Raw genomic sequence first — 25,192 nt, forward strand, 5'->3', positions numbered from 1 at the left:
TAGCTGAGCTCGATCCGTTAATTAGGGGCGGACTGAATCAGATCGTGTTTCGGAATGACAACAAGTGATCCATTAGTATGGCCTTTGTTAGTAAAGACATATTACATGTTGATTTAAGGTCTCACGTCAAAATTAGCCTTACATAACGTATATGCCGATGGGTTGGTAGCTAGAGTGTTCCATCCGTAACTGAATCAGAAAAAACTACCATCTATACTCACGGGTTGAAAGTGGGATGAAAGTGAGAGGCAGACCCAGGTCAATGTCGGAATAACAAATGTCTCCCTCTAATTACGACCATGAGTGTCACCCTTAAAAACAAGCCCGGTTTGCTACCTTGGCACTTTTTTATTCAATGCGGTGGCGCTGGGAACTACTGTAGTTCGTCCAGCCAAGTAAGCCCAGCCTTATATAGGCATTTGATGACATTGTAGCATGTGATTCACATACACTCAAAAAGTACTCTTTTACTGTTGTGTTTATACTGAATGTGTATATCAGAACAAGTTATCTTAAGTACTCACAAAAACTGTTTCCATTTGTTATTATGACCGGGCCACAAGGAGAAGAGGATCTTCGCGAATAAAAGCAAAGAGTATCACAAGCCCCCCTGGTCGACTGACTTGGCTGAATCAGAGACCAATCGCATCAGCAAAGACGAACGAGAGGCTCAGCCTTTGGCCGTAACAGCGTCATCGAATGGGTGACACATTTTGTATGTGTATCTTACATCTAGACTAATCTGAGGATGCCTTGTTTATGCAACGAAACCTAAATTTAGTCGCTGGGCTTCGAAGCAATCAAGAGCCCAAGCCTGACCTGTCACATTTGGCCAACGTTGATTGGATATGCCCCCATGTCGAATGCAACTAGCGAGCTGTGAACATTCAACACCATCGTTTCTAGTGCTCATGGCTTGTCAAGAAGTTTCCAGGCTTCCCACGGCCCGCTCTTATAATGGAACAAGGTAGATCTATACCAGCCACACTACTCTCTCTGTACGGCATATAGGATATTATAGAAATTGGAATTTGTGACAGCTGCAAGATGTTGCTCGATACTTCTTCGTCCGATCATTTCTACATATGTATCGTATCGTCTGTCCAATCTCGACTGATTATCACTCCCCAGCTTCATGTCTATAAGCCTTGGTGAGTCCACGAGAATGAGGAGTGGTAGACGGATTAACATGGTTGTGCTCAAACATCACATGGTGTAGCTACAGATTGTGATGCATGTTCTCTTCAATTTCGCCTCTTGGTCTATATATCGCTAAAAAGCACAAATTATCTACTCGTTGGCAACCGAAGCAACGAGGCCAGAAAAGGGGCGCCTCTATTCTAGGGTATCTCATCGTCGTCGTCACCTCCAAACCCAAAGCTGAAACCACCGCCTCCACCCTGCTGCTCATCATCTACTGCGCCAACAGCAGCATCCCATTTGCGCTTCTTTCCGCTCTTTTTGTCCGCCAGATCCAATGCTTTCTCCAGGACTTCCGGGTAGCTACTCTTCATCCTCTCCATGAAGAGTCCAGATGGGTCCGTAACCCTATCTTCGAAACCGCTGATCTGATCAGCCTTATCCCGGAGGAAGGAAACGACTTCTGACAATAGGTTCAAGCTCTGGGGCACGAAATTCTGTGTAAGGGCAATTCCGCTCTCGAGGTTGACCACCAGATGCCACCACCCGCTTGGAACATGCAGAATCTCACCCGCATCGCAGATGCCTTCGATACATTCGGGAAGCTGCCGTGCTTCTTTGTGGAAAGTGAGGAGCCATTCAGCTATGCTGAGGGGGCTAGTGACTTCACTGCTGTCTTCAGAGACATGAACTCCGGGTACCTGTGTTGTAGGAGGGAACATGATCCAGTACTTGCTTCCCTGAATCACGGCGTTCCATGCACTTGTCGCATTGGGATCTTTATGAAAGGTTGAACCGCTCCGCGCAGGACCAACAATTAGCCAACGATGGGCAGGTCGTTCATCCCCGAGAACCTCGAACAAGTCCGGCCCAAAGCACTCCGGTTTCCAGTATGCCGAGTTTTCCTTGTCGGCCAGCCGCAGGCCCATCTTCTCCGCAAACCTGCGATCGAACAGATACAGGGGACTCTCATCTCTGTTGTTCTTCATGTAGTTATAGTAGGTTGCATACGGCCAATCCACAGCCTCAGCGCGGAAGTCGATATGAGCATACTTCTCAAGCAAGCTATCAATGGTCCATTCGCTGAATACTGGCCATTCCTGGATGCACTTGGTAAGGATGAATGGCTGTTCAGTCCACTTCTCGGCATACTGGTCGTAGTTCAGGTTTTCCAAGCGGCGGATCTGGTTTGCCTTGGGGATATTTGAGGCGAACTGGGACAGGATGATATGGCTGCAAGCAAATGGTCGGTGGAGGACATCTGAAAAGACGTTACTGCAGTCGATATTGATTTGTTGGTCACTTGGGAGTCCTAGGACAGTTGACCTCCATGACCCTTGCCATTGAATATCCTTGCTATCCTTTGGTGGTGACCTTGATTAAGTTTAGTTGCCGTTCCATGGACACCTCAGGATATTTTGTTCATGAGTCAAGCGAACTTACTGTAAGAATATGGGCTTCCAAAATTCATCTGAGTGGCAAAAGGCATAAAAAAACTTGCAAGTGTGACCAAGCTTCAACAGGGCCTCAGCGTCAAACTGCTCAAACACAAGCGAGACGACTTCGTCTGGGAGAAGCCTCCATGCTCCGATTGACCGCCTAGCATTACGGCCTGTAAAGAAGTACTGGTTGCCTAGAGGCCTGAGTCCTAGAGGATGGGAAGGGATTGAGTCACTCTGAAGAGTTGACTCAGAGATGTCATCCGTCCTATTACACAGCGAATTATATTGGCGAGTGCCATTATCAGGAATGGCCGATGGCATCTTTTTTTGGTGGTTGAAGTTACGTCCCACTGCCACTGCGCATAAGAGATGCAAAAAGACAAGGTTCAGTTGGGAAGGGCACAATAGGTAGTAGTAGAAGCCAAGCTCGGGGTGGAGAAACAAACTGTTTGAAAATGGTTCGATGCGATGCTGTACAAATTTACCCAGTCACCAGTACAGTTTTCCAGCAGTTACTGCGATAGATCAGTCGGGTGTTGTAAGTTCAGTTTTTAGTGCGTAGGGCGGACGAAAAATCGTTAGTGGAATGGGTGTAGCAAAAGGACGAAGACTGATTAGTCTAAAGTTGTACTGCAGAATAATTCTTGCTTGAACGGAAGGTTACGTGAATTTGCCCCTAAAGATTTTATTTGAATCTTTTTTCTACTGTATATAGTTTGATTTTTCATTTCTAAAAATCACTCTTTGGAAATAAATGTACTTCTTCAGAAGTCCGTGAGGACTATGTTCTGTTCATACCTGTTTCTCTGCTCATGTATACATACACCCACCTCTCTGTATCTTAGTGCGCAGGCTAGGTACCTCGATAGAGACTCTGCCACCTCCAGATATCAAATAGCAATTGTGGTTATACGAGCTCTAGGAATAATAGATATGTGTTTAAATAGCAGTAGCATGACGAAATTCTCAACCACAACTATATTGTCAGCAGAATCACCAAAAACTTAAATGTCGTGGCAGCATAGGTGGCGGGGTTATACGTGGGTGGAGGGGCACATTTTTTTCAGCGGGGCACCTAAAGTGGGATGGATGCCTGTACAGGTGCAGTCAACTACAGAGGAAAGAGAGTCAGTGAAGAAGAAAAAAACTTGTTGTAGTGGCAGAAAAATGAAAATGACTAGCTGCAGACTCTTTGTGAGCGAGTGAGTACCCTGTCCAAGAGCGAGGCTAGCGGAGTAGGCAGGCCAAATGCAAAATCAAGAGGGCAGCACAAGTCGGCCCAATGTACCCTAATCCGATGCCCCGCCAAAACCTTCTATGATTGGCCAGTGCGCAGTTTGAGGTAAGCGGGTGGGCAGCGAAGAAAAAAAAATACTGCCTCCACGGCCGCCCCTCATTCGACTTTTTCTCTCTTCTCTTTCCCACTCCATTCAGCAGGAACAACACAAATACACATCTCCATCCTAGATTTTTGTTGATTCTCCTTCTTTGAGAATCTCGAGTCTAGTCGATACCAGCTTTATTTTCCACTAAACGATTACCAGGCGCAGTCTTCAGTCGAAGTTCTGCCCTCTTTTTTCGCTTCCTTCACCCCGCGATTTCTCACATCTAGGTCGAGCCGAGCTTGATCTAGACTTTCAAAAGCCTCAACCGCAATCATGGCTGACAAGGGTCTTGAGGATGTCCCTGAGACACAGATCGAGGGTAACTACGATGAGTGAGTACATTCCTGCTTGTGTTGAAGATTTTGAGTTAATAAAACAATACAGGACCGTCGACTCCTTCGATGACATGAACCTCAAGTCTGAGCTCCTCCGAGGTGGTAAGTGTCCACAGCGCCTCATCCTGTATATCCCACAACCCGCTTACAATAATGCGCAGTCTACGCCTACGGTTTCGAGCGTCCCTCTGCTATTCAGCAGCGTGCTATCATGCCCGTCATCAAGGGCAGCGATGTCATTGCCCAGGCCCAGTCCGGTACTGGAAAGACCGCCACCTTCTCCATCTCTGTCCTCCAGAAGATCGACGCCAACGTCAAGGCTTGCCAGGCCCTGATCCTTGCCCCCACCCGTGAGCTTGCTCAGCAGATCCAGAAGGTCGTTATCGCTATTGGCGACTTCATGAACATTGAGTGTCACGCCTGCATTGGTGGTACCAGTGTTCGTGATGACATGAAGGCCCTCCAGGACGGTCCCCAGGTCGTTGTCGGTACCCCCGGTCGTGTCCAGGACATGATCCAGCGCCGTATCCTCAAGACCGACGCCATGAAGATGTTCGTTCTTGACGAGGCCGATGAGATGCTTTCTGTAAGAAACCTATATTCTCACGTTTTCTGTTCATTGCGCTAACTCTCCTTTAGCGTGGTTTCACTGAGCAGATCTACGACATCTTCCAGCTCCTCCCTCAGTCCACCCAGGTTGTCCTCCTTTCCGCCACCATGCCCCAGGATGTCCTTGAGGTCACCACCAAGTTCATGCGTGACCCCGTCCGCATTCTGGTCAAGAAGGACGAGCTTACCCTGGAGGGTATCAAGCAGTTCTACATTGCTGTTGAGAAGGAGGAGTGGAAGCTCGACACTCTTTCCGACTTGTACGAGACCGTCACCATCACCCAGGCTGTCATCTTCTGCAACACTCGCAGAAAGGTCGACTGGCTCACCGACAAGCTCACTGCCCGTGACTTCACTGTCTCCGCCATGCACGGTGACATGGACCAGTCTCAGCGTGACCTGATCATGAAGGAGTTCCGATCCGGATCTTCTCGCGTCCTGATTGCCACTGACCTTCTGGCCCGTGGTATCGATGTCCAGCAGGTGTCCCTGGTCATCAACTACGATCTCCCCGCCAACCGTGAGAACTACATCCACCGCATCGGTCGTGGAGGACGTTTCGGCCGAAAGGGTGTCGCCATCAACTTCGTAACAGCCGAAGATATCCGCATGCTCAGGGAAATAGAAGCGTTCTACAGCACTCAGGTTGATGAGATGCCTATGAACGTTGCCGATCTCATCTAAGCTTGAGGCAAAAAAAGTGAAAAAAGCAACACGGATCGTCCAAAATCCGGTTTTCTGGCTGTCCCGCCAGCTTTTTACGACCAGACGACGCAGGGCAGCCTGACATCTTTGGGAAGGTTTTACGGGGAAATCTCTTTGTGGCAGTTGTTGATAGATCTCGTTTCTAGAGTTTCGCCTGGAAGGGTGGCGGGCATTTTATACCATATTGCGCTGCCACCAGTCCGGAAGACGACACATGGGGAGGAGATCCCGACTGGGCCACATGACAGGGCTTCGGGGCAAATCCTCTGCGCCTGGATCCCTTTGGGAGGTGCATGGGGGATACCAAAAAGTAATGCAATGGTTCTTCAAACCTGCCTTTTGTCTCTGTTATTTAGGGTGTCGTTTTATGATGAATGCTTTTCTTTTTATCTTTCAAATTTTCTTTCCCTATGCAATTATGTGATTGTAGTGTTCCAACTTTCACTTTGTGCAATGTGTAATTGTGTCGTTTTCTTGACGCAGACGGACAATAAGAAAAGAAGGGCAACATACTTTTCTTGGGTTGTTTACAATTTCACACGGCGAAATGAACTAAAGTAGACTTCAATGTTATAATTGAATATTGAGACCTAGAGCGATAGCCTATCGAGGCTCTCTCTCATACAAACGAAAGTGCTTTGTAGCTCGTTAATCCATCATCTTTGTCATCCTTGCACATTGCCAACTGTACAGTCATTCCCAAATTACGGCACACTATATACGACTCCTGATATCTTTGAGGAGGTTGAAAACAAAAGAAACCAAAGACAAAAATGTAGTAGGGTCAAGTCTTAGACCCATCCTTATAACGCCAAATGTGGTATCGCCGCCCCGTGATAAATATAACTTCAGTAACCACCAAGAAGAAAAGGTGGCCAAAGCACGCAGAACCGTAATTAACAAACCAGACAAAAGCTCGTCGTTTTCAATCTTGAACACCCTCTAGTAGTAGCTTTGGCCAAAGGATGTTTGCGCGGCTGGTGGACTCTTGATAGCCTGTCCGGTGTATGCACCGGGGATAGGGACAGCCTCATACGTGGGCTCATCTGAGCCTGTGGGACCGTGTTCGGAAATGTGAACGGTGGGAATTGCAGGAGGCGAAGCTTCAGTGGGCGTGAAAGCGGACTGGTTCAGCTTAGGGGTAGCAGAGGGAGCCTTCATGGGAGGAGCTTGAAGCTTGAAGCCAGTATCTTGAGGAGCGAATTGAGACTGAGGCTCAACAAACTGAGTACCTGGCGTGAAGGGGTTGGGATTGGGGTTCTCGCTGATGTCGGACAGGTTTCGGTAGGCAGCGGGAGGATGACGGGGGGACATGGCATAGGCGCTGAGGGCGGGAGACTTGGGACCGAAGCCAGGAGTGTTGGGCGCAGACTGGCTGCGGAGTTGAGCAAGGTAAAGATCGGAACGGGCGCGGTCTCGCATGTCCATGGACTTGAAAAGGCGTCGCTTGGTGTAGTAGCGGTAGAAGACAACGCTGTAAAGGAGAATGGCGAGAACCTCGACGACGATCTCGATGATGATGCAAATCATGGCCCAGTTTTGAAGACGGCAAACGAGTGCATAGTCGACTTTATCGCCGAAGACGTCGGATCGATGGTTGTTTACACAAGACCAACCCCACATGTCCTTATTATTACTGTTGTTTCTTGAGTTTTGGAAAAGGATAGCAGTAATAACCCAGAGGACTAAGGCGAGAATAAACTATATAAAGTTAGCCCAGTTCACAAATTGGATACAGATTCCGACTTACCCAGCCAATGGCGAACATGGTGTAGTAGGTTCCTACTTTCTCGGCACGTCGGTGGCCACCTCGACAATAGGCAATGAAGACAATGATACAAGCAAGAAGAGAGACACAAGCCATAGCAAGAACAAGTTTCTGGGGCCACGAGTTGGTGTTCTTGGCCCACGAGGGCATCTTGCTCTGTTCAGGTAAGGATCTAGTGGCGTTGAAAATAGAGAACGAGGCCGAAAGCATCGCAAGAATGATAAGAGAACAGCTGAAGTTGACACCTCGGAGTGCAAACTTGGCCAGGCGGACTCGAGCTTTGATTTTCTGTTGATCCGTTAGTGAATTGATCAAACCAGGTTGAGATAAATTATTTCACATACCACATCACGGGCCTGCTCCTTCTCGGTAGACAGTTCACGCTTCTCAAGAATATCCTCCTCTCGAAATGTTGGGCTCATGGGATTCCTGAGGTGAGCAGGTGTTCCCGGCACCTTCATGGCGCTCTTGAGTGGCGTCTTAGGAGTCATTGGGACGGGAATCGATTCTCGCTGGGCGATGTATCCAAAACCAATGTCAGCGGGTTGAGGTTGAGCAACGTGTGACTTTTCGGGATCGGCGAATGGTGATCGAGCCTCGACTGGTGAGTGGACTGAGGTTGCTTCGGCAAATCGAGGAGTTCGGGGCTTTAGAGAGCCGTCTGAGGATGATGATTCTGATGTTCCAGGTCGAGCTGCAGTGAGATTGAGTGCGGCAGGCCTTCTTTTATCTTCTGTAAGACGATCAGTCAGTAAGTCATGCCTTCTATCGTAAGCTTGCTCCCTTGGAGACGGACCTGGACCAGCCATGCTTAGAACGAGTAAATGTGAAAATTGAATGAAGATATCAACAACGAAACGTGTAAGTGCAAGTTAACGATGTTGATGAAGCAGGTATAAGAACTTCGACTCAGTCCAAGCTCACACCCGTTATAGAACAGAAGAAATTGCAGAAGAACAGAGAGACCAGCTATCGAAAGATTGGGAGAGAGGTCCGGCCAGACGGACATGCGTGGGAGGCAACGACTTTTGAGGATGGCGGCAATAGAGGGAAGATGAAAGCTCATTCGACAAGATCAAGACACCAAGGAACGGGATAGGACATTAGACTGAGGGGGTGCCGCAAATAGAAACAGAATATGGCCTTACCTGAAAGATGAGCGGATATACAGCAAGACTTGTGATAGGCAGATGTGAACCGCCCGTCGAGTGATTCGATTCGCTTTGGAATTAGACGCCCAAATGACTGTCGGGATGGTGGTCAAGCTCCGCTGGCCTGGTTTGGTTTGATCACAACCTTGGTAGGGCGGATGAACAAGAGCGTGCTAACTTTGTGTTGCCGTACTGCCGACTTTTGTGATACCAGAGTAGTTATTTGGTAAGATTTAGAGAAACAAATGGACAAGCCAAAGTAGAGATGCAAAATAGAGGTATCCACAGAGAAACTTGGGAAAGCTGTGGTGTTATGGAAAGAGTACAGAGAGCAGTGTCTGCATTCTCCCATGGTCGGGGAACTCGTAAGCCAAAAGGTACCATATTAGCATACTCCCCCGGCTGGAATCATCCGGGACAATTTCTGCATGTTACCCTGACAGGTCCATCATGTCCGTTTCCCATATTGAGCGATATCACTGGGTGGTAAAAATCGCCCGGCGGTTAAGCCTGGTAGAGTTGAAGCTGGGATCATGGGAGGAGAGGCTATTCTTGTTATCCCATTGGCTGGAAGGACAGCCGCTTCTTGGACCCTGGCCGTTGATCTGCCGGTATGATAGGCCATGTTTCTGCAAGCGCTTCTGTTCTTCACTGTAGTATACCCAATCAAATTATCAGAAGCCGTGATGAGCTGGGTAATTTTCCAGCCACATGCAGGCTTCGGCGGCAACAAACGACTTTTGTTTCGACGCGCTTGACTTTTGGGTTGCGGCACGGCCCACCAAACAACAAGAACGGAACGTCGCATTAAGCATTTGCCATCAGACACACACTGTCAGTTAATTTCTCTCAGCAAGGGTCCCGGTCAGGACTTGGCAGCAGGATGAGTGACTTTTCAACCTCTACGCATTGGTCGACCAGGTTACTGGTTGCACGCGAGGTGAGCGGGATATTCTCCCAAGACGCAGTCATGGTTGTATGTACTATAACAGTGAGACACCGTTAACGCAGTATGGTAAGAAACGTAGGCACATGCAGTTACACCAAGTCCTTGATCTTCTAGAATACAAGAATGGATAAAGATAGTATCAATTGTCATAATCGAAGCAAGCTTGAAGTCGAGATGTGACATTGCACCCCAGAGCACAGACCTTTAACCGTAACTTAGCATCGACGACATATCCTTATCACCAGAAAGTGTGTCAATTGCTGGTCAAGTTGGTACTTAAACGTCCATGTCATCCCCTCTTCTTGGCATTTTATCAGCAAGCAGTGAGGCTTATCACCAACATCCGTGTTGGTGTCTCCAATGTTGCCTGCACCTCGATGGCATGGAAACTGAATGCGTGCACATACCTTGCATTTTACGGATGATTCCTATTTCTGCTGTACATGGTTACGGAAGCGATTGGCTAATTCAAAACTGGATGATCGGAGATCGAGTTTGTGTTTCTATTTCGGCCATGTATGCGAATACGTTAGATCGATGAATGGCCCCCAGGTAGCTGAAGAAGTGGAGGGTTTGGAAGTGAACATCACCAACCGGGCTACCAATTTGTTCCAGAGGCATGCGTCATCCCAAGACCTACCGATTTAGTTTGTAGGTAGGAAAATAATCAGACGTTCTTGAGGATCTTGGAATTGAGAACAACTACTCAGTTGCAGACATACACTACCTATAGTTAGGCTTTTCCTGAGATAGAGCATGCCTCACTGCTAACATTAGGAGGTACCAAATGGAAAACATTGGCTACCCCATAGAAGGTTGCAAAAAATTACTGTAGGGAAATTGCGAGTAACCGAATGTTGTTTTGTCATTTGCATCAGATTTTCTACCTCAGGAGACATCTCATGCTTTCTTTCCCCCACTACTACGTAGTGCTAACATCTGTCATGGTCGACACTCGGCTCCTTGAATTCATTGTGGTAGAGGTGAGCTTTGAATTGGTTGACAGCCGAAGCTCATCCGAATGAGGGGCATCAGATCCTTATCAGTTTATCAAATCACATTGGGCTTAGCGTAAGAGTCATAGCCATTTCGAGAGACTGCACACGAGGAATTTTGCCATCATCAAGGCGAAATACGGAAAATCTTGGCTCTCGACGACCTCAACTTCGAGAACTACTCACGAGATTTTCAAATCTTAGATTGTAATTTTCTCCCAATCCAAGCGACTCATTTATCCACCCGAAACCACCCTTTCGCTGCTTCACGACCGAAAAACCACATCTGAAATACCGCCTGAATTGCCCCGCCTTCATCATGTCTACCAACGACGACCCTAAATACGACGACATCGGGTCCGAGTCTGACTCTGGAGAGTCTGTCGGCCACAACGAGGCTGCCGATGAGAAGCCTCTCAAGTCGGCTCTCAAGAAGTCCAACCCAGCTGTCGCCGAGCCCGCCACTCAAAAACCTCCTCTGCCTCCCCAAACCGACCCCAAAGACCTCGATGTCGCCAGCTTGACTCCTTTGACGGCCGAGATTATCGCCCGACAAGCCACAATCAACATCGGTACTATTGGCCATGTCGCTCACGGAAAGTCCACCGTCGTCAAGGCTATCTCTGGTGTCCAGACTGTTCGTTTCAAGAACGAGCTGATCCGAAACATTACCATCAAGTTGGGTTACGCCAACGCCAAGATCTACAAGTGTGATAACCAAGCTTGCCCTCGACCTGGATGCTACCGAAGTTACAAGAGTGATAAGGAGGTTGACCCTTCTTGTGAACGAGATGGATGTGGCGGTACTTATAGACTATTGCGACACGTCTCGTAAGTCGAAAAACATATGCCCCCCTACAAGGTGATTGCTGACACTATCAGATTCGTCGATTGCCCTGGTCACGATATTCTCATGAGTACTATGTTGTCAGGAGCTGCTGTCATGGACGCCGCCCTTCTCCTTATCGCTGGTAACGAATCTTGCCCTCAGCCTCAGACTTCCGAGCATTTGGCTGCTATTGAGATCATGAAGCTCGATAAGATCATCATTCTCCAGAACAAGGTCGATCTTATGCGGGAAGAGGCTGCTCAGCAACACTACCAGTCCATTCTCAAGTTCATCCGAGGAACTGTCGCTGGCAAGTCCCCAGTCATTCCCATCTCTGCCCAGCTTAAGTTCAACATCGATGCCGTCAACGAGGCCATTGTCAACACCATCCCCGTCCCTCCCAGAGACTTCAGCATTGACCCTCACATGATTGTCATTCGATCATTCGATGTCAACAAGCCTGGTTCCGAGATCGATGAGCTCAAGGGTGGTGTCGCTGGTGGTTCCATTCTCCACGGTGTTATCAAGCTCGGCGATGAGATCGAAATCCGACCTGGTATCGTCGCCCGAGACGACAGCGGTGCCCTCAAGTGCACTCCCATTTTCAGCCGAGTCGTCTCTCTCAACTCCGAGACCAACGACCTCAAGTACGCTGTTCCTGGTGGTCTTATTGGTGTTGGTACCCGTATCGACCCTACGCTTTGCCGAGCCGATCGTCTCGTCGGTTTCGTGCTGGGTCTCAAGGGCCGCCTGCCCGAGATTTACAGCGAGATTGAGGTTAACTTCTACCTCCTCCGTCGCCTTCTCGGTGTCAGAACTGCCGACGGCAAGCAGGCCAAGGTTGCTAAGCTGGCCAAGAACGAGGTTATCATGGTCAACATCGGTTCCACCTCTACTGGTGCCAAGGTTGCCGCTATCAAGAACGATGCTGCCAAGCTTGTCTTGACCAGCCCCGCCTGTACCAACATTGGTGAGAAGGTTGCTCTCAGCCGACGTATCGAGAAGCATTGGCGTCTTATTGGTTGGGCTACCATTGCTGCGTAAGTTTCTTCCCTAACAATCGATATCTCCCTGAACGGAACATTTCACTAACTTTCCTTACAGTGGTGTGACACTCGAGCCTAGCACTGCTTAAAAGATTCATGTAGACCAACGAAAGAATTAAACAAAATTTCCGCACGATTTTTCGGCTACGTGATATACCGAACTCGAGGACGCCAAGTTTCCCAGAGCAGAGCCCTCGAAGGCATTTTGAGTAGACGGTTGGCGCTGGACCAGGCATGGTGTTAAAAGTGGTCTTTTTCGGGAGCATGGGGGCGAGGGAAAAGGGGGTTTAAAAGAGTCCTGGTCAAACTGCCTTGAGCACTTGTGACTGACGGACAAGATGTGTAGTTGCGTTGTAAAGCATCATTCAAGGGGTTACATCAACCTCGTAGGGAAATGTCTTCAACTAGCCATAGCAGGAATGAAGAAACTATCATGACCAAACTTCCAAGAATTATATTACAATATCTATTTGCGAACTTTGCGCGCGTGCTTGACCAAGTTTTCTATAACCCCCTCGAAGGCTTCCCTATCGCCAATCTTTTCGTCGGTCCTCTTTTTCCAATACTCCAGCGCCTCCTTTGCTGCCTCTTCCAAACCTTGCAGTTTGGCGATGTGAGCTTTGAGTTCATCATCGGTCATACCGTCAAGAGCTTCATCGGTAGTTTGACAAAGGTGACGACCAGCCACGAGATCCAGCTCCGGCTGTGGTGGTGGGCCACGGCGCTTTCTTGATGACGCAGAAGGCTTTCCTTGAGTGTCGACTGACGTCGACGAATTGTTGCCCTCGCCCTGCCGCAACCGGGAGACAGATCGGGAATCTGAAGAGTTCCGAGGGGAGAGTGTGGGGACATTCAATGACGGAAGGACAAGTTTCTTTTGCTTGGAAGCCGGAAGGATTTCGTCTAGATCGACAGGTACACCGAGTGAGACAAGGAATAGGCGGCGTGTTCGAGAACGGATCCAATCGGGAGGGGCAAGAGGCGGGGGCGCAACAAGTTGTGACCACAAAGATGCTGATCGTGGTGTAAAGAATACTGAGTCTTTAGACAGAGGAGGGAACTGAGGAAGATCGAGTTCTTCTGGGGGAAACAGCGTAGCAAGGAAAGGCTCCAATGCATTTAGAACTCCTTCTGCATCGACACCGTCAAAGTCGGGTATGGGCTGGATGATAGTAAGCGGCTGTAGCAAGACATAACTTCAGGGTCATCTTACAAATGGTAATGTAGATTGCGGCGTGGGTTGTGCCGCAGTAGCAGGTGCTGGAATTTCTGCTTCTTGGAATCCATCCTCAAAGTCGTCGAAATCATCGTCTTCATTACCCTCTTCAAAATCGTCAAAATCGTCACCGAACTCATCATCGCCATTGTCTTCGTCGTCGTCATTGTCATCATCATTCTCTTCCTTATCGTCATCTTCATGGTCACCGTCACCATTTTGCAAAGAAGAAGCTAGAGAGCTAGGTTCCTCGGAAGGTTCATCTTGTAATTTCGTGTTTGTAGGATCGGGCGAGGGTGTTGAATTATCTACGCGAGCGAATTTCAGCGGTCAATGAACATTCTTGTGTGTTTGTTTAGGACTTTGCTACTCCCGTACCAGAATTGCTTTCCACATTTGTGCTCTCGCCCTGAATCTCCTTGACCTGCCCATCAGAATCCACGAGAATATCTGGGGATGCATCCGCCTTGCGCCTCTCCTCGTACTGAATGGAATGCGATCGGCTTCTGGGCCCAGGAGCCTCCTCTACAATGGTCGTGGGAGGGCTGACTTTGGGAGCCGAGGGAGCATCTTGGGATGTGGTTGTTTCTGGGGTAATTGCGATCTCGTCAGGTTGAGCATCTTGTCCTCGCAACTCATACGCATGAGTCCCGGGAACCTCGCCGTGTGAAGGTTGATCATCGACTTTTTCGACTCGAGTTATGGGAATTGGCGAGCTGATCCTAGGGCTTCCAGAACCAGAAGCAGCATCCGTAAATTGGTCATCAGACTCGGATTCCTCAGCTACATCGTGTCAGCAAGGTGAAACAGATTCGAGTTCTAGGGAGTATTCATACCAAGCTCGCGGGCTCCGGCGTCCTCAACGGGAGCACCCTTGGGAGGCTCAAGCTTTTCGGCGTCTGTCATGATGACGGAATCTGAGTAGAGTTGGTGCTTTGAGCTCTACAGCATGTAGTATGGATAATCGAAATCGAGGAGGAAGGTGTCGTGGAAGTTCTATGCAGGGCGGTAAGTGTTATAGAGACGCCGATTGATGAGAGGGCGCCCGGAGTAATATCAAGATTATCGGAATGACAGAGCAATAACTCTGTTTACGATCAATATGTTTGTACAGTCTGAGGAAAGGAGTTCATCCAAGAGTCTTGAAGTTGATCTGGAGCTTCCGTCGAGTGGGCAAGTGCCATCACGTGGGGCTTTGCGCGGCTCATCCATTCACATTGACTTTCTGAGTTATCCCTGCATCAGCTTAGTCTAGAACACGACAGGGACACCGAATTTGGGTAGGATGGCACAACCTCTGCGAGAATACTTGGCAGGTCACTGCATTAGCATAGGCTGCCGTGAGACTAGATGAAACCCAGAAGGGACGATGGCATAGTAAAGTACGATGCTTGACCATTTTTCTTTGCTGATCTTATAGAATTCGGGGCCGTTAGCTTGGAATGCCAACATATGCCGTCCAGGTCAATGGTACTCTGTTCTATACTTGATATTATTATGCACTTTACCTGAATGAACTGTGCTGTATTGCAACACCCTTCTGTCTCATTTTGTATTTGTTCATGTTCCTGTATTATTTCCTTTTTTTTGCACAAAGGTTTGACTTGTTTTCACTGAATACCAGTTGAAGATAGATATCTTGCTTGACAGAATGATCTCCATTGTTTATAGGTATCTAGGCTTACACTTTAAAGCATCTTTACTACTTACTCCATTAACAAATCTTTTTTACCAATGAAGATGTGCCCATGAACCTCCATTCTATTAGTAACCACAAAGATGTATTTTAATACCGCGTGATGACTCTTGACATTCATATTCATCGAGATCACTATAAAGAGCCCGAAACAGCACCGTCTTAAACGGAACCTGTACGATGGTCTGAATGTGGTTTAGCTCAGGCACGGCCCAGTTAGACGGTGAATGCTCACCTCAAAACGCGTCTCCACAAAAAAAGCTCCCAAATGCTATGGGCCAGCCTTCAATAAATCCGTTGCCATCAACGACCACAGTCTTGCATCTCGACTATCGCAGTCATCATCCCAGGTCCCATTTTCGACCATCGGGAAATATTGTTTCTGACGTGCTAATTCTCTTTCAACTCGGCTCAGATACACCGCGACCGACAATTCTTCCGATTCGAGCCAGCTGATCGTCGACCTCAACCCCCAAGATGTCGTTCAGTTTCGGAAACACAAGCTCTTCGGGCGCATCCAACAACAACACGACGTCGAGTGCGCCGGCATCAGGAAATCTTTTCGGTGCTGCTACTGGAAGCCCCGGCTTCTCATTCAGCTCCATCGGTGGTTCCGCTGCCGGCAACAGCTCGACACCCGCTAGCAACAGTTCAAGCAACTTGTTTGGTGGTCAACAAAGCAGCGCAACAGCACAGAAGCCCGCTGGGGGTCTTTTTGGTGGCGGCGCGAACGCGACCACTACCACCCCTTCCTCCAGCGGAATCTTCGGCGGTGGCAGCTCTACTACTCCTGCGACAAGCGGTCTTTTTGGAGGAGGTGCTTCTACTACACCTGCAGCAACCACAGCTCCTTCTAGCGGTGGGATGTTTGGCGGCGGCACTGCTAGTTCTACTGCGCCTGCTTCCGGAGGACTGTTTGGAAACGCAGGAAGCAACGCAAGCAAGCCTGCGGCTAATCTTTTCGGAGGCGGTAACTCTTCTGCCCCTGTTAGCAGCACTGGTGGTATGTTCGGTCAGAACAACGCCAATCAGACCTCAACAGCCACTACCTCTGCTGCACCAGCGTCAGGTTTGTTTGGAAACGCTACTACTGGAGCTGCCACTCCTGCCAAGCCTACCTTTTCTTTGCCGTCGACGACCCCAGCTGGAGCACCCCCTACCGATGCTGCGAAGCCTGCCGGAGGACTGTTCGGCAACACAAGTGCACAAGCATCAACTGGATCATCTGGCCTTTTTGGAAATGCAGCGAAGCCGGCGACAACCTCAGCTTCCTCTGCCCAGCCCAGCACAACGGCCTCAGCAACACCTGGCGGCCTCTTTGGGGGAGGTGCACAGGCCCCCAGCAGCGCTCCTGCTGGAGGGCTCTTTGGTGCTAAGCCGGCATCTACTCCCACTTCTACCTCTGGTGGGATGTTTGGAACAAAGCCTGAGAGCGCTGCCCCTGCTGCGTCTCAGGGAGGAAGCTCAACTCCCGCTGCCACTGCCACTTCCTTGTTTGGTGCCAAGCCTGCCGCTCCAGCAACTTCGACCCCAAGCTCAGCACCATCTGGTGGTCTCTTCGGCGGCGGTGCAACAGCTTCTGCCGCACCCGCCAGTTCCACCACAACGACAGCCGGAGGACTGTTTGGAGCCAAGCCTGCGACCACCACAGCTACCACAACAACTCCTGCTGCTACTACAACCGCCGGTGGTCTTTTTGGCGGCGCTGCTAAGCCCTCTACTGAAACAGCTACACCAAAGCCTGCTGGTGGTTTATTCGGAGCTGCTGCTAGCAGCCAAGCAACAGGCTCGACTGCTGCTACCACTGCAACCACTGGCGCATCGACGACCACTTCAGCCCCAGCAGCAGGCACTACCGCTGCTCCAGCCAGCAATCTGTTCGGTGCGAAGCCAACTGCAGATGCCAACAAGGACGCAGCCAAACCTGCGACTACTAGCACCACTCCCGGTCCTTTAGGTGCTTCCACAACTGGCCCAACATCCCAGATGGCGCGCCTCAAGAACAAAACCATGGAGGATATTGTAACAAGATGGGCATCAGACCTCTCAAAGTACCAGAAAGAATTCAAGGAGCAGGCGACTACTGTGTCTAGCTGGGATAGAAGCCTTGTAGAAAACGGTGAGAAGATCCAGAAGCTGTACCTTGATACTTTTGAAGCCGAGCGAGCGAGTCACGAAATTGAGCGACAGCTTGCTGCCGTGGAGAGTCAACAGGACGAGCTTGAAGCATGGTTGGATCGATACGAGTCTGAGGTCCAAGATATGTTTGCTAAACAGCTGGGTCCTGGCGAGCAGTTGGCTGGGCCTGACCAGGAGCGTGAGCGCACGTATAAGCTTGCAGAGAAGCTCACACAACAATTGGACGAGAAGTCGCGCGATCTATCTAAGATGGTCAAGGAGATTAACGACATCTCTGGTACATTAAACAAGGGTGCTAAACCCGAGGACCCTGTAAGTTCCATGTCATTTTCATTCACAAAAACAAACTTTGCTAACCCGTTGTCATAGCTGAGCCAAATTGTCCGTGTTCTCAACGGCCACCTTACACAGCTGCAATGGATCGATGCTAATGCCTCATCGTTGCAAGCCAAGGTGGCAGCTGCTCAGAAATCAAGCAGCAACCTAGGAAGTCACTATGCTGGTTCGGATAACGATGCGGCGGAGAGCTTCTATCGCTCATACATGGGACGACGATGAAGGGAAGGATTGTAATTGTTGGATTGGAGTTTTAGGCAAGGAATCCAGGTAATTCTTTATCGAAGATGAAATATGAAACAGAGCATGCGTAACCACAGGCATGGTCAGTAATCGGGATGTGGAAATGACATCTGGAACTTGAAACATTGATTGGAGAGTGCAAATGTGTAGATATTCTTGTACACTAGTTTAGACTATGGAAAAGTCAAGCTCTGAATGAATAGCGATTTCATGTTGAGTTCCGTCAATTGATGACTGTAACATCCCACTGCGATCTTGGCGAGCCGGTTTAGGTCTCGCTGAATTCTGATAATCCCCCCCACACGCTTTGCCTGATCTATCCGGTGATCCGTGGTATGAGTTGCTTAGTGCTGCTCGCCGCCCTGCTCCTTTGTGATCTCATCACTATAGAAGAATTGAAGTTAGCGATTGGCTCAATTAAGATGCTTGAGTATCGCATCGGTGGTGGATGGGGATCATACATGTGCTTGGAGAGACGGTCAAGGTGCTGCTGCTGCTCCTGAAGCTTCTTCTTGAGTTCAATGAGCTTCTCCTTCTCACGCTGGCGGATAGCGTAATCCTCGCTGGCCTTCTCACGTCGCTGAAAAGCATCACTGAAGACAGGAGTGTTAGAGATGCGCAATCGCAAAATCAATTGGACTTCAGCCTCGAAACTCACCCAGAACCTCCAGTAGGGCGGGGAGCTCCAGTAGCACCCTCACTCATGACGCGAGGAGTGGTAGAGAAGCATCGAATAGGTCGGAAGGCAGCAGCCTGACGGAAAGATGTGCGAAGCATGGTTGCGAATTAGATTTGGTGTCTTATTGTTACTTGCTAGGAGCAAAAGATCAGTAGGAATTGAGGATCGTGGTTTGTTTTGTAGCCGATGACGTTGCCGTTTTGGTGGGAGAGCCGAGATGATCTGACGACGGGTGACAGTGAGCTTCTGGGTTGGGCTAAGCGTTGCACCTCAGCTCTGTAGTAGGCAGCTACTTAGACTTTTGCTTGTATCAAGCGTGTTATTTAAGTAGCTGCTTAACAAAGTCGAGCCAATGGCGGTAAATCCCGGCGAGCTCCTTTGGCAAGCTCGGATCTGACTGACCATCTGCAAGCATCCAAGACATCGGGAATCTGTCCGTACCTGACAACCTGATGAGGTGGATTACCCTGCATTCAACGAAGTGTAGTGTTACTGATTCGATGCACATCATTTTGTTTCCGTAGCGCTATATTCGGATATCTACTTGAGGTTCATGAATCTCAAAGCACATGTTTGGTAACTCAGCAGCTTGAAGCTGAAAGGCCTTGAATGACATCAGAGCTCGTGCCAAGTGGGTACATCCCGACACTGAATCCTGGTATGTATAGGAGAGACTCAGCTTTGCGTAACAACAAACAAGGCCTTGTCCGGAGGGAATTGCAGGCAGATATCACCATTGTCGCTACAAAGCATCATGTGGCACATGGTTTGGATGAACTGCTAATATTGGACAAACTCATCGCTTTGCATATCAGGTACTTTGGATCAGGAAGCTTTCCCTCTGGTGACTTTATTTAGAAGCTTCTCGTAGTGGGTTTAAAATCGGACGATAGCGACATAATCTTGGTTCCAGAAGAACAATAGTTTGAGAGTTATATTCATCTATCATGCGGCTAAGCTTGGTCACGAGTGTGGCAGAAACCGGATTACAAAGTCGGTCATGTTCATGCAGTGGTAATGAAGAGTTTGTCTGTATATTTCCAGACCTTGCACATTCCAGTCAGTCGGAGCCCTGTATAACTCGACTTCCCACGCAAAGAAAGTTGGACGCAAGAATGTAAACCCAAGCAAGATAAAAAATTACAGTGCTTCAATCTTTGGTCGCCTATACCCGCACTAGATATGCTATGCATACAACCTGAAACCATCGTGAGGCACTGGTCGTTGACAGGCTTATGGTATACAGGTTTATACAATGCAGAGAGATGATGCCAATCGCAAGCCGGAATGAGGCCAAACCGAATAAAGAGAAACAGCCTTACAGTATAATTCATGCCTCCAAGCATGACAATAGGCATTATGTTTGAGCGTTCCTGGCACACATTGAAGTTTTGTGTCGGCACTTGTGTGGCTGTTTCCAGCACACCAACAGACGAGATAGCGTGACAGGACAAAGGAGGTCGGTCGCATGATGAAGATGATGACATTTGACACTTTTTGGACCCCTCTTTCTGCCTATGCTTGGAAAGAACCTTACCTGGGAGATACTTTTCTAATCAAACCGTCTATGTATGGCTAAGCCGTTGTTGGCTTATCTTTCCATAAAGTCAACGGCTTCTTGTCTTGACTTCAGTCGATAATGTCTGATCTAGCTGGCATTATCATAGTACTTTTGAAACCCTTAATTAAAACCAGGACCATGATACAGGCACCAAGTCAATTTTGAGATCCTGCAGGGACTCTACGGTCAGAGTATGAGGCAATGTTGATGCCGGTAAGGCAGCTCATCGGTAAGGTACCTACCTAAGACACCAGATCTGCCACCATTCATTCACGTGAGAGACCTTAATAGAAGAAGCTCATTCCATTTGGCAACTTACATAGAACGGATGATGAACAAAAGATGCGCTGATTGGGCATGAAGCATGAATTAGAGATAATTAATCCACTGGAGTTCCAGGGCACAGCTCATCATCGTCACATTCACAGGCTGGCTCACAGCCCAGTGGGGTGGAAGCGGGGAGTAGGTAGGGGAGTATGGTATCTGAGGTGGGGCAGCCCGACGCTCGCTGGCACTGGCACTGCTGGCACTGACTGGCACTGACACCCAACTGCTCCTGTTCCATGTCAATTGGCAGTGACCAGCAAAGGTGCCCCTTCCCAGGTCGATCCAATGTCTCTAGAAGGCTTTCGTCACCCAAAAAGTCGCCCATGCGACCATGTCCATGCTTAGTCCAGCCCAGCCCAGCCCAGCCCAGCCAAGTCCCATCCCCAACAACACTCCCCCGTTCCCGTCAATCCTACCTGCTTGTTGTCCAGTTCGTCCCGCAAAACCAGACCAAAGCCACTTCTTTTTTTCATCTCTCTACTTTACTCTACTCTACTCTTGGCCTCCCGTTCCGTTCACCATCCACCATCTATCTTTCCTTCAACTGAAAGCTTCTTCTCAGCTGAATTTCGTTATTTCCCCTTTCCTTTAACAACCCTTGAAATCTAAATCCACCAACTTTAGGTACGTATGCGCTGCTTCACCCTTTGTGTTTCTATATGATATTTGTGGTGTTTCTTTCTTTTCATCAAGAGAAAGAGTCCTGTTCATCACGATTATCCTGTCTTTTGTGTTGTTTGATTGTGTTTTGTTGTGTCCTTTCCCCTCTGTCGTCATTACCCCCCCTCAAAAACGAAACGGACACGCACCCGTTATTCCCCCTTGGATCGTCTTGGGCCGCCTTCAACACCACGAATAAGAAATAACCGCCTACTTTCTATTGTCGACGATACCGGATACCAAAATCGAAGAGCATCTCAACCATCACCGCTGTGTTGCTCGTCGCTGTTGCTGTCATCCGTATTCAGGAGGCCGTCGTCTCAGAAACCCCTCCGCCACTGACAGCCCAAGAGCGGGGAGCCTCACCGAATCGTCGCCGCCGCCCGCTCTAGCCACGCACTAGGCGCGCAACTGCTCTCCCTGTTTATCGCTTAAGACGATCCATCGACTTATCGCCCCTCGCCCACTTCGCAGCTTCACTCATCATTCCACTATTGTCGTCTTTGAGCAACGTCTACACGAATTTGCGATTCCTCGATCATTTTCACACGCCTATTTGCGCCTACATTTGCACATACCGCTTCCACATTTTATTTCGTCTGACAAGCTTGATCACCCCTTTTACTAACCCACCTTTGAACCATAGTCGCCAAACACCGCCAAAATGGGTCACGAAGATGCTGTCTACCTTGCCAAGCTCGCTGAGCAGGCCGAGCGATATGAGGGTATGTTCTCGAAATCGGTCTCACCTATTTCCCACGCGCTAACAAAGGGCGCGCGCCTATCGCAGAGATGGTTGAGAACATGAAGATTGTCGCCGGTGAGGACCGAGATCTCACCGTCGAGGAGCGAAACCTTCTCTCCGTTGCCTACAAGAACGTCATTGGCGCCCGCCGTGCTTCCTGGCGCATAGTCACCTCCATCGAGCAGAAGGAGGAGTCCAAGGGCAACTCTTCTCAGGTTACCCTCATCAAGGAGTACCGACAGAAGATCGAGGCCGAACTTGCCAAGATCTGCGAAGATATCCTCGAGGTCCTTGACCAGCACCTGATTCCCTCTGCCAAGTCTGGCGAGTCCAAGGTTTTCTACCACAAGATGTAGGCGCAAATCAGCTCGTCTCTATTTGCAAACCGATATTAACCAGTACTGTAGGAAGGGTGACTACCACCGTTACCTCGCCGAGTTCGCCATTGGCGACCGCCGCAAGGACTCTGCCGACAAGTCCCTCGAGGCCTACAAGGCTGCCACTGAGGTTGCCCAGACTGAGCTTCCTCCCACCCACCCCATCCGCCTTGGTCTCGCCCTCAACTTCTCCGTTTTCTACTACGAGATCCTCAACGCCCCTGACCAGGCTTGCCACCTGGCTAAGCAGGCCTTCGATGATGCCATCGCTGGTATGTCTCGCAAATTACCTGCTCTTAATTCACAGCTTGCTAACCTGAAATTCACAGAGCTTGACACTCTGAGCGAGGAGAGCTACAAGGACTCCACACTGATCATGCAACTGCTCCGTGACAACCTCGTAAGTTTTCCAACGGTCCTATGCACTAAAGTTACAATAGCGACTAACACTGTAACAGACCCTCTGGACCTCTTCCGAGGCCGAGACCTCCGCTGCTGGTCAGGCTGAGGCTCCCAAGGAGGATGCCCCTGCTGCCGCCACCGCCGAGGATGCCCCTGCGGCCGCGGCTGAGGAGCCCAAGGCCGAGTAAAGGATCGTCTCGATTATGTTTTATCTATGCAGTTGTCGGGCGGACTGGTGTCTACGGAGTGGACGGAAGACCTCGTTTTTGATCAAGAGCTTCGGCATCGTTTCGGTATACAGACAAGCGCCAAGGAGGGGCTGACTTTACACCAACGGGCTAGCAAGGAGTCTGGAAGAAAGTGATTTTACGCTCTGCCTCCAGACTGTTAATGCGTTGGCCGTCTGGACAATAAAAATACCAAAATTACTTTCAATACACGACGATACATGATTAGCGATGACTCGAGGTTTGTATGTGCTGTGTAAATCTCTCGACGTGGATCAAATCTTCAGTTAGGACTTGGGAGTGTGAGACCCTAGCTTTCAGTCATGTTGAGACTGAGTTGACTTAGACGCCATGCCAGTCCACACCTTTGACCGTTTCTGACCGAAGTCAATTCTCTTATATCAATGTGTGAGCTTGTTGTGTCAAATTTCCTCTTTAGAAGTAGTAACTGAAGGTTGTGTATCGTCTTCATCTTCATCCAGTACAGCAAAGTGAACCCGTAGCCACAAGCTACAATCAAGGCAGCCAACCACGAGCTCGCCCTCATCGCTCACTTCCTCCAAGTCAGCCTCACGAAACTCGTAGCTGTGCTCATTTCCACAGCGACAAGGACGGTACCAGCACTCCTGGTCCTCGTCAAAAGCTAAATCATCCAGATCGACGTTTTCCACGCCCGTCTGAAAGGAGCCATCCTGACCAGTCACCCCAGTTGGACGAGACACTCGCAGTGCGGCGTCGTAGGCGGCACGGGCAGAAGGGCTGGAGAGAACGTTGAGTGCTGTAGTGATCTGATCAACAGTGAAGAAAACCGATGATGGATCTGAGTTTGCGACTTTGTCTGGGTGGTTGCGGAGGAGGGCCCGATGATAGGCGCGCTTTATGAGGGGTGCAGAGTCATGTTGTGTGTCGAGGAGAGCAGGTGTGATGTTGAGGACTTGGTAGTGCGTGGCTGTGTCTGCCGACACAGATAAAGACTGTGAAGATGCCATGATACGTTTCTGTTTCCTGGAATAGACACTTGGATTGTTCGAGCCCAATTACAAAAGTTGAAGACTTCATCTGTTTGCATCACGTGATACGATTAGGCCTTGAGATAGAATTTGGGTAAGTATCACAAGCATTAGAAAATGCGAACTGTGATTGTGACAGGGACTGGACTGAATGCTGCTAAGAGGTATGTCTACAATATTCCTTGTAAGGCAGAGTTGTTTGATGGACAGAGATGTTTGATATATCACGATGGAAGCCAAGTCTCGATTAATGCGTAGCAAGTGTTTGACAAGATCGTTGTAGATATTCTTGTACATAAAAATACATAGGTAAATGTACAGGGCGCACGAAAGCAGTCATTCCATCTGTAGTCTTGTTTATTTGGGGAACTTGGTCCATCCGTATTTGCCCACCTGTCGAGTAATGTTAGTGATGCAAGCTCGTGATAAATGGTATATAGCTCCAGTTGGCCATGGCTTACCCTCTTCCAGCGCTTGATGAGACTGGGCATATCCAACATTGCCTTTCTCCTTGTCTCCATCCTATGATGTCGTTAGTCATTGCTGTCCCATTTCCCAGCCTGTAACATAGCCAGTATGTAACCAGTGCCGTGACAAAACCGCCGACGTACTTTGCAATCATGTGTCGTTCGTGAATATGACCCTTGACCTTCTGTCCCACACCAGTACCCTTGACTCTCAGACCATGCTCAACCCGATGAGCCAACTTGTACTCGGTGGCCTTGCGTGTGTCGGGCAGCAGATCCTCGACACCGCTGTCACGGGCCATTTTGACCAGCTCGGCCTGGCGACGATGCGAGTACACAGGGTCCTGCCATTTTCCTGTCACGGGGTGCTTGTAGAAGCGGAAAGGGTTCGGTCTCTCCTCCTGGTACCGAGTCTTGGGGGCGTTTTCGGGGAGGATGGCGGCGGGAGGGTATCGGGCGAAGAAGCGCTGCAGAGGAGCAGGCAGCGACTTGGCGAGGCCGATCAATTGCGGTGCTGAGGCCATGATGGGTTTCGCTGTGGTGAAAGCCTGTCAATTCGAGCACCCCGTAAACTGGAGGTTAGATCACGAAGCTCTTCAATCCTCGAGGCTGTAGTGGTGTCGGATGGTCTCGATTTTTTTATGGGCCATGATAATCATGTGCTTTGATTGGTTAAATGCGACAATACACTTCAGCCTTGTTAAACATCACTGATTATCAGTCATCACCCCAATAGGACTAATGTTGTTATTA

At 49.2% G+C, this 25,192-nt stretch overlaps 11 protein-coding genes across 11 annotated transcripts; 5 read left to right on the top strand and 6 right to left on the bottom strand.

Annotated features, from left to right (window-relative positions):
- Nucleotides 1-1,164: 1,164 nt before the first annotated feature.
- EDB82DRAFT_215394 (uncharacterized protein) lies at nucleotides 1,165-3,214 on the bottom strand. The gene is made up of 2 exons (XM_025726747.2): nucleotides 2,584-3,214; nucleotides 1,165-2,514 (listed from the first exon to the last, which is right to left on the bottom strand). Exons 1-2 carry the CDS (start codon nucleotides 2,901-2,903, stop codon nucleotides 1,341-1,343), a joined length of 1,494 nt encoding a protein of 497 aa, XP_025581283.2. The 5' UTR covers nucleotides 2,904-3,214; the 3' UTR covers nucleotides 1,165-1,340.
- On the top strand, nucleotides 3,209-4,006 carry EDB82DRAFT_504096 (uncharacterized protein). Its single transcript, XM_065608722.1, has one exon. The coding sequence runs from the start codon at nucleotides 3,366-3,368 to the stop codon at nucleotides 3,588-3,590; it is 225 nt and encodes a 74-aa protein (XP_065463817.1). The 5' UTR covers nucleotides 3,209-3,365; the 3' UTR covers nucleotides 3,591-4,006.
- EDB82DRAFT_215381 (ATP-dependent RNA helicase eIF4A) lies at nucleotides 3,743-5,765 on the top strand. The gene is made up of 4 exons (XM_025726748.2): nucleotides 3,743-4,299; nucleotides 4,352-4,404; nucleotides 4,464-4,888; nucleotides 4,942-5,765. Exons 1-4 carry the CDS (start codon nucleotides 4,241-4,243, stop codon nucleotides 5,593-5,595), a joined length of 1,191 nt encoding a protein of 396 aa, XP_025581284.1. The 5' UTR covers nucleotides 3,743-4,240; the 3' UTR covers nucleotides 5,596-5,765.
- Nucleotides 5,766-6,170: 405 nt separating this feature from the next.
- On the bottom strand, nucleotides 6,171-7,761 carry EDB82DRAFT_504099 (uncharacterized protein). Its single transcript, XM_065608723.1, has 2 exons — nucleotides 7,367-7,761; nucleotides 6,171-7,317 (listed from the first exon to the last, which is right to left on the bottom strand). The coding sequence occupies exons 1-2, from the start codon at nucleotides 7,592-7,594 to the stop codon at nucleotides 6,559-6,561; spliced, it is 987 nt and encodes a 328-aa protein (XP_065463818.1). The 5' UTR covers nucleotides 7,595-7,761; the 3' UTR covers nucleotides 6,171-6,558.
- Nucleotides 7,762-10,478: 2,717 nt separating this feature from the next.
- Nucleotides 10,479-12,807, top strand: EDB82DRAFT_504107 (P-loop containing nucleoside triphosphate hydrolase protein). The gene is made up of 3 exons (XM_025726750.2): nucleotides 10,479-11,310; nucleotides 11,362-12,348; nucleotides 12,413-12,807. The coding sequence occupies exons 1-3, from the start codon at nucleotides 10,799-10,801 to the stop codon at nucleotides 12,441-12,443; spliced, it is 1,530 nt and encodes a 509-aa protein (XP_025581286.1). The 5' UTR covers nucleotides 10,479-10,798; the 3' UTR covers nucleotides 12,444-12,807.
- Nucleotides 12,808-14,874, bottom strand: EDB82DRAFT_504110 (uncharacterized protein). Its single transcript, XM_065608724.1, has 4 exons — nucleotides 14,407-14,874; nucleotides 13,949-14,353; nucleotides 13,568-13,878; nucleotides 12,808-13,516 (listed from the first exon to the last, which is right to left on the bottom strand). Exons 1-4 carry the CDS (start codon nucleotides 14,474-14,476, stop codon nucleotides 12,821-12,823), a joined length of 1,482 nt encoding a protein of 493 aa, XP_065463819.1. The 5' UTR covers nucleotides 14,477-14,874; the 3' UTR covers nucleotides 12,808-12,820.
- A 405-nt stretch (nucleotides 14,875-15,279) lies between these two features.
- EDB82DRAFT_504112 (Nsp1-like C-terminal region-domain-containing protein) lies at nucleotides 15,280-18,109 on the top strand. Its single transcript, XM_025726752.2, has 3 exons — nucleotides 15,280-15,451; nucleotides 15,502-17,717; nucleotides 17,775-18,109. The coding sequence occupies exons 2-3, from the start codon at nucleotides 15,744-15,746 to the stop codon at nucleotides 17,961-17,963; spliced, it is 2,163 nt and encodes a 720-aa protein (XP_025581288.1). The 5' UTR covers nucleotides 15,280-15,451; nucleotides 15,502-15,743; the 3' UTR covers nucleotides 17,964-18,109.
- Nucleotides 18,110-18,857, bottom strand: EDB82DRAFT_504114 (mitochondrial ATPase inhibitor, IATP-domain-containing protein). Its single transcript, XM_025726753.2, has 3 exons — nucleotides 18,643-18,857; nucleotides 18,446-18,577; nucleotides 18,110-18,368 (listed from the first exon to the last, which is right to left on the bottom strand). Exons 1-3 carry the CDS (start codon nucleotides 18,759-18,761, stop codon nucleotides 18,329-18,331), a joined length of 291 nt encoding a protein of 96 aa, XP_025581289.1. The 5' UTR covers nucleotides 18,762-18,857; the 3' UTR covers nucleotides 18,110-18,328.
- A 2,745-nt stretch (nucleotides 18,858-21,602) lies between these two features.
- On the top strand, nucleotides 21,603-23,154 carry EDB82DRAFT_215768 (14-3-3 protein). The gene is made up of 5 exons (XM_025726754.2): nucleotides 21,603-21,936; nucleotides 22,002-22,308; nucleotides 22,364-22,605; nucleotides 22,663-22,733; nucleotides 22,792-23,154. The coding sequence occupies exons 1-5, from the start codon at nucleotides 21,876-21,878 to the stop codon at nucleotides 22,921-22,923; spliced, it is 813 nt and encodes a 270-aa protein (XP_025581290.1). The 5' UTR covers nucleotides 21,603-21,875; the 3' UTR covers nucleotides 22,924-23,154.
- A 230-nt stretch (nucleotides 23,155-23,384) lies between these two features.
- Nucleotides 23,385-23,951, bottom strand: EDB82DRAFT_431793 (Diphthamide biosynthesis protein 4; the record flags this gene model as incomplete). Its single annotated transcript, XM_065607704.1, has 1 exon — nucleotides 23,385-23,951. One exon carries the CDS (start codon nucleotides 23,949-23,951, stop codon nucleotides 23,385-23,387), a length of 567 nt encoding a protein of 188 aa, XP_065463820.1.
- A 44-nt stretch (nucleotides 23,952-23,995) lies between these two features.
- EDB82DRAFT_504124 (uncharacterized protein) lies at nucleotides 23,996-25,191 on the bottom strand. Its single transcript, XM_065608725.1, has 3 exons — nucleotides 24,584-25,191; nucleotides 24,434-24,494; nucleotides 23,996-24,365 (listed from the first exon to the last, which is right to left on the bottom strand). The coding sequence occupies exons 1-3, from the start codon at nucleotides 24,961-24,963 to the stop codon at nucleotides 24,330-24,332; spliced, it is 477 nt and encodes a 158-aa protein (XP_065463821.1). The 5' UTR covers nucleotides 24,964-25,191; the 3' UTR covers nucleotides 23,996-24,329.
- Between the last annotated feature and the right edge of the window lies 1 nt (nucleotide 25,192).

This window comes from Fusarium venenatum (genome assembly GCF_020744135.1).
Source record: "Fusarium venenatum strain MPI-CAGE-CH-0201 chromosome Unknown EDB82scaffold_3, whole genome shotgun sequence".
In the NCBI taxonomy this organism is placed as follows: Eukaryota; Fungi; Ascomycota; class Sordariomycetes; order Hypocreales; family Nectriaceae; genus Fusarium; species Fusarium venenatum.

Bases quoted from the DNA above. Each gene is read 5' to 3' on its own strand.
- EDB82DRAFT_215394 (XM_025726747.2), bottom strand. From the start codon at position 2,903: ATGCCATCGGCCATTCCTGATAATGGCACTCGCCAATATAATTCGCTG. The intron at 2,515-2,583 runs GTAAGTTCGCTT...AACTTAATCAAG, and splicing joins TGGAAGCCCATATTCTTACA to GTCACCACCAAAGGATAGCA.
- EDB82DRAFT_504110 (XM_065608724.1), bottom strand. From the start codon at position 14,476: ATGACAGACGCCGAAAAGCTTGAGCCTCCCAAGGGTGCTCCCGTTGAG. The intron at 14,354-14,406 runs GTATGAATACTC...GACACGATGTAG, and splicing joins CGCCGGAGCCCGCGAGCTTG to CTGAGGAATCCGAGTCTGAT. The intron at 13,879-13,948 runs GTACGGGAGTAG...TCGCTCGCGTAG, and splicing joins AAATGTGGAAAGCAATTCTG to ATAATTCAACACCCTCGCCC.
- EDB82DRAFT_215381 (XM_025726748.2), top strand. From the start codon at position 4,241: ATGGCTGACAAGGGTCTTGAGGATGTCCCTGAGACACAGATCGAGGGT. The intron at 4,405-4,463 runs GTAAGTGTCCAC...AATAATGCGCAG, and splicing joins GTCTGAGCTCCTCCGAGGTG to TCTACGCCTACGGTTTCGAG. The intron at 4,889-4,941 runs GTAAGAAACCTA...ACTCTCCTTTAG, and splicing joins AGGCCGATGAGATGCTTTCT to CGTGGTTTCACTGAGCAGAT.
- EDB82DRAFT_504124 (XM_065608725.1), bottom strand. From the start codon at position 24,963: ATGGCCTCAGCACCGCAATTGATCGGCCTCGCCAAGTCGCTGCCTGCT. The intron at 24,495-24,583 runs GTACGTCGGCGG...ACGACATCATAG, and splicing joins GAACGACACATGATTGCAAA to GATGGAGACAAGGAGAAAGG. The intron at 24,366-24,433 runs GTAAGCCATGGC...ATTACTCGACAG, and splicing joins TCATCAAGCGCTGGAAGAGG to GTGGGCAAATACGGATGGAC.
- EDB82DRAFT_504114 (XM_025726753.2), bottom strand. From the start codon at position 18,761: ATGCTTCGCACATCTTTCCGTCAGGCTGCTGCCTTCCGACCTATTCGA. The intron at 18,578-18,642 runs GTGAGTTTCGAG...TCCTGTCTTCAG, and splicing joins CGCCCTACTGGAGGTTCTGG to TGATGCTTTTCAGCGACGTG. The intron at 18,369-18,445 runs GTATGATCCCCA...ATTCTTCTATAG, and splicing joins GACCGTCTCTCCAAGCACAT to TGATGAGATCACAAAGGAGC.
- EDB82DRAFT_504107 (XM_025726750.2), top strand. From the start codon at position 10,799: ATGTCTACCAACGACGACCCTAAATACGACGACATCGGGTCCGAGTCT. The intron at 11,311-11,361 runs GTAAGTCGAAAA...TGACACTATCAG, and splicing joins AGACTATTGCGACACGTCTC to ATTCGTCGATTGCCCTGGTC. The intron at 12,349-12,412 runs GTAAGTTTCTTC...CTTTCCTTACAG, and splicing joins GGTTGGGCTACCATTGCTGC to TGGTGTGACACTCGAGCCTA.
- EDB82DRAFT_504112 (XM_025726752.2), top strand. From the start codon at position 15,744: ATGTCGTTCAGTTTCGGAAACACAAGCTCTTCGGGCGCATCCAACAAC. The intron at 17,718-17,774 runs GTAAGTTCCATG...CCGTTGTCATAG, and splicing joins GTGCTAAACCCGAGGACCCT to CTGAGCCAAATTGTCCGTGT.
- EDB82DRAFT_504096 (XM_065608722.1), top strand. From the start codon at position 3,366: ATGTTCTGTTCATACCTGTTTCTCTGCTCATGTATACATACACCCACC.
- EDB82DRAFT_215768 (XM_025726754.2), top strand. From the start codon at position 21,876: ATGGGTCACGAAGATGCTGTCTACCTTGCCAAGCTCGCTGAGCAGGCC. The intron at 22,606-22,662 runs GTATGTCTCGCA...TGAAATTCACAG, and splicing joins CTTCGATGATGCCATCGCTG to AGCTTGACACTCTGAGCGAG. The intron at 22,734-22,791 runs GTAAGTTTTCCA...ACACTGTAACAG, and splicing joins AACTGCTCCGTGACAACCTC to ACCCTCTGGACCTCTTCCGA.
- EDB82DRAFT_504099 (XM_065608723.1), bottom strand. From the start codon at position 7,594: ATGCTTTCGGCCTCGTTCTCTATTTTCAACGCCACTAGATCCTTACCT. The intron at 7,318-7,366 runs GTAAGTCGGAAT...AACTTTATATAG, and splicing joins CCATGTTCGCCATTGGCTGG to TTTATTCTCGCCTTAGTCCT.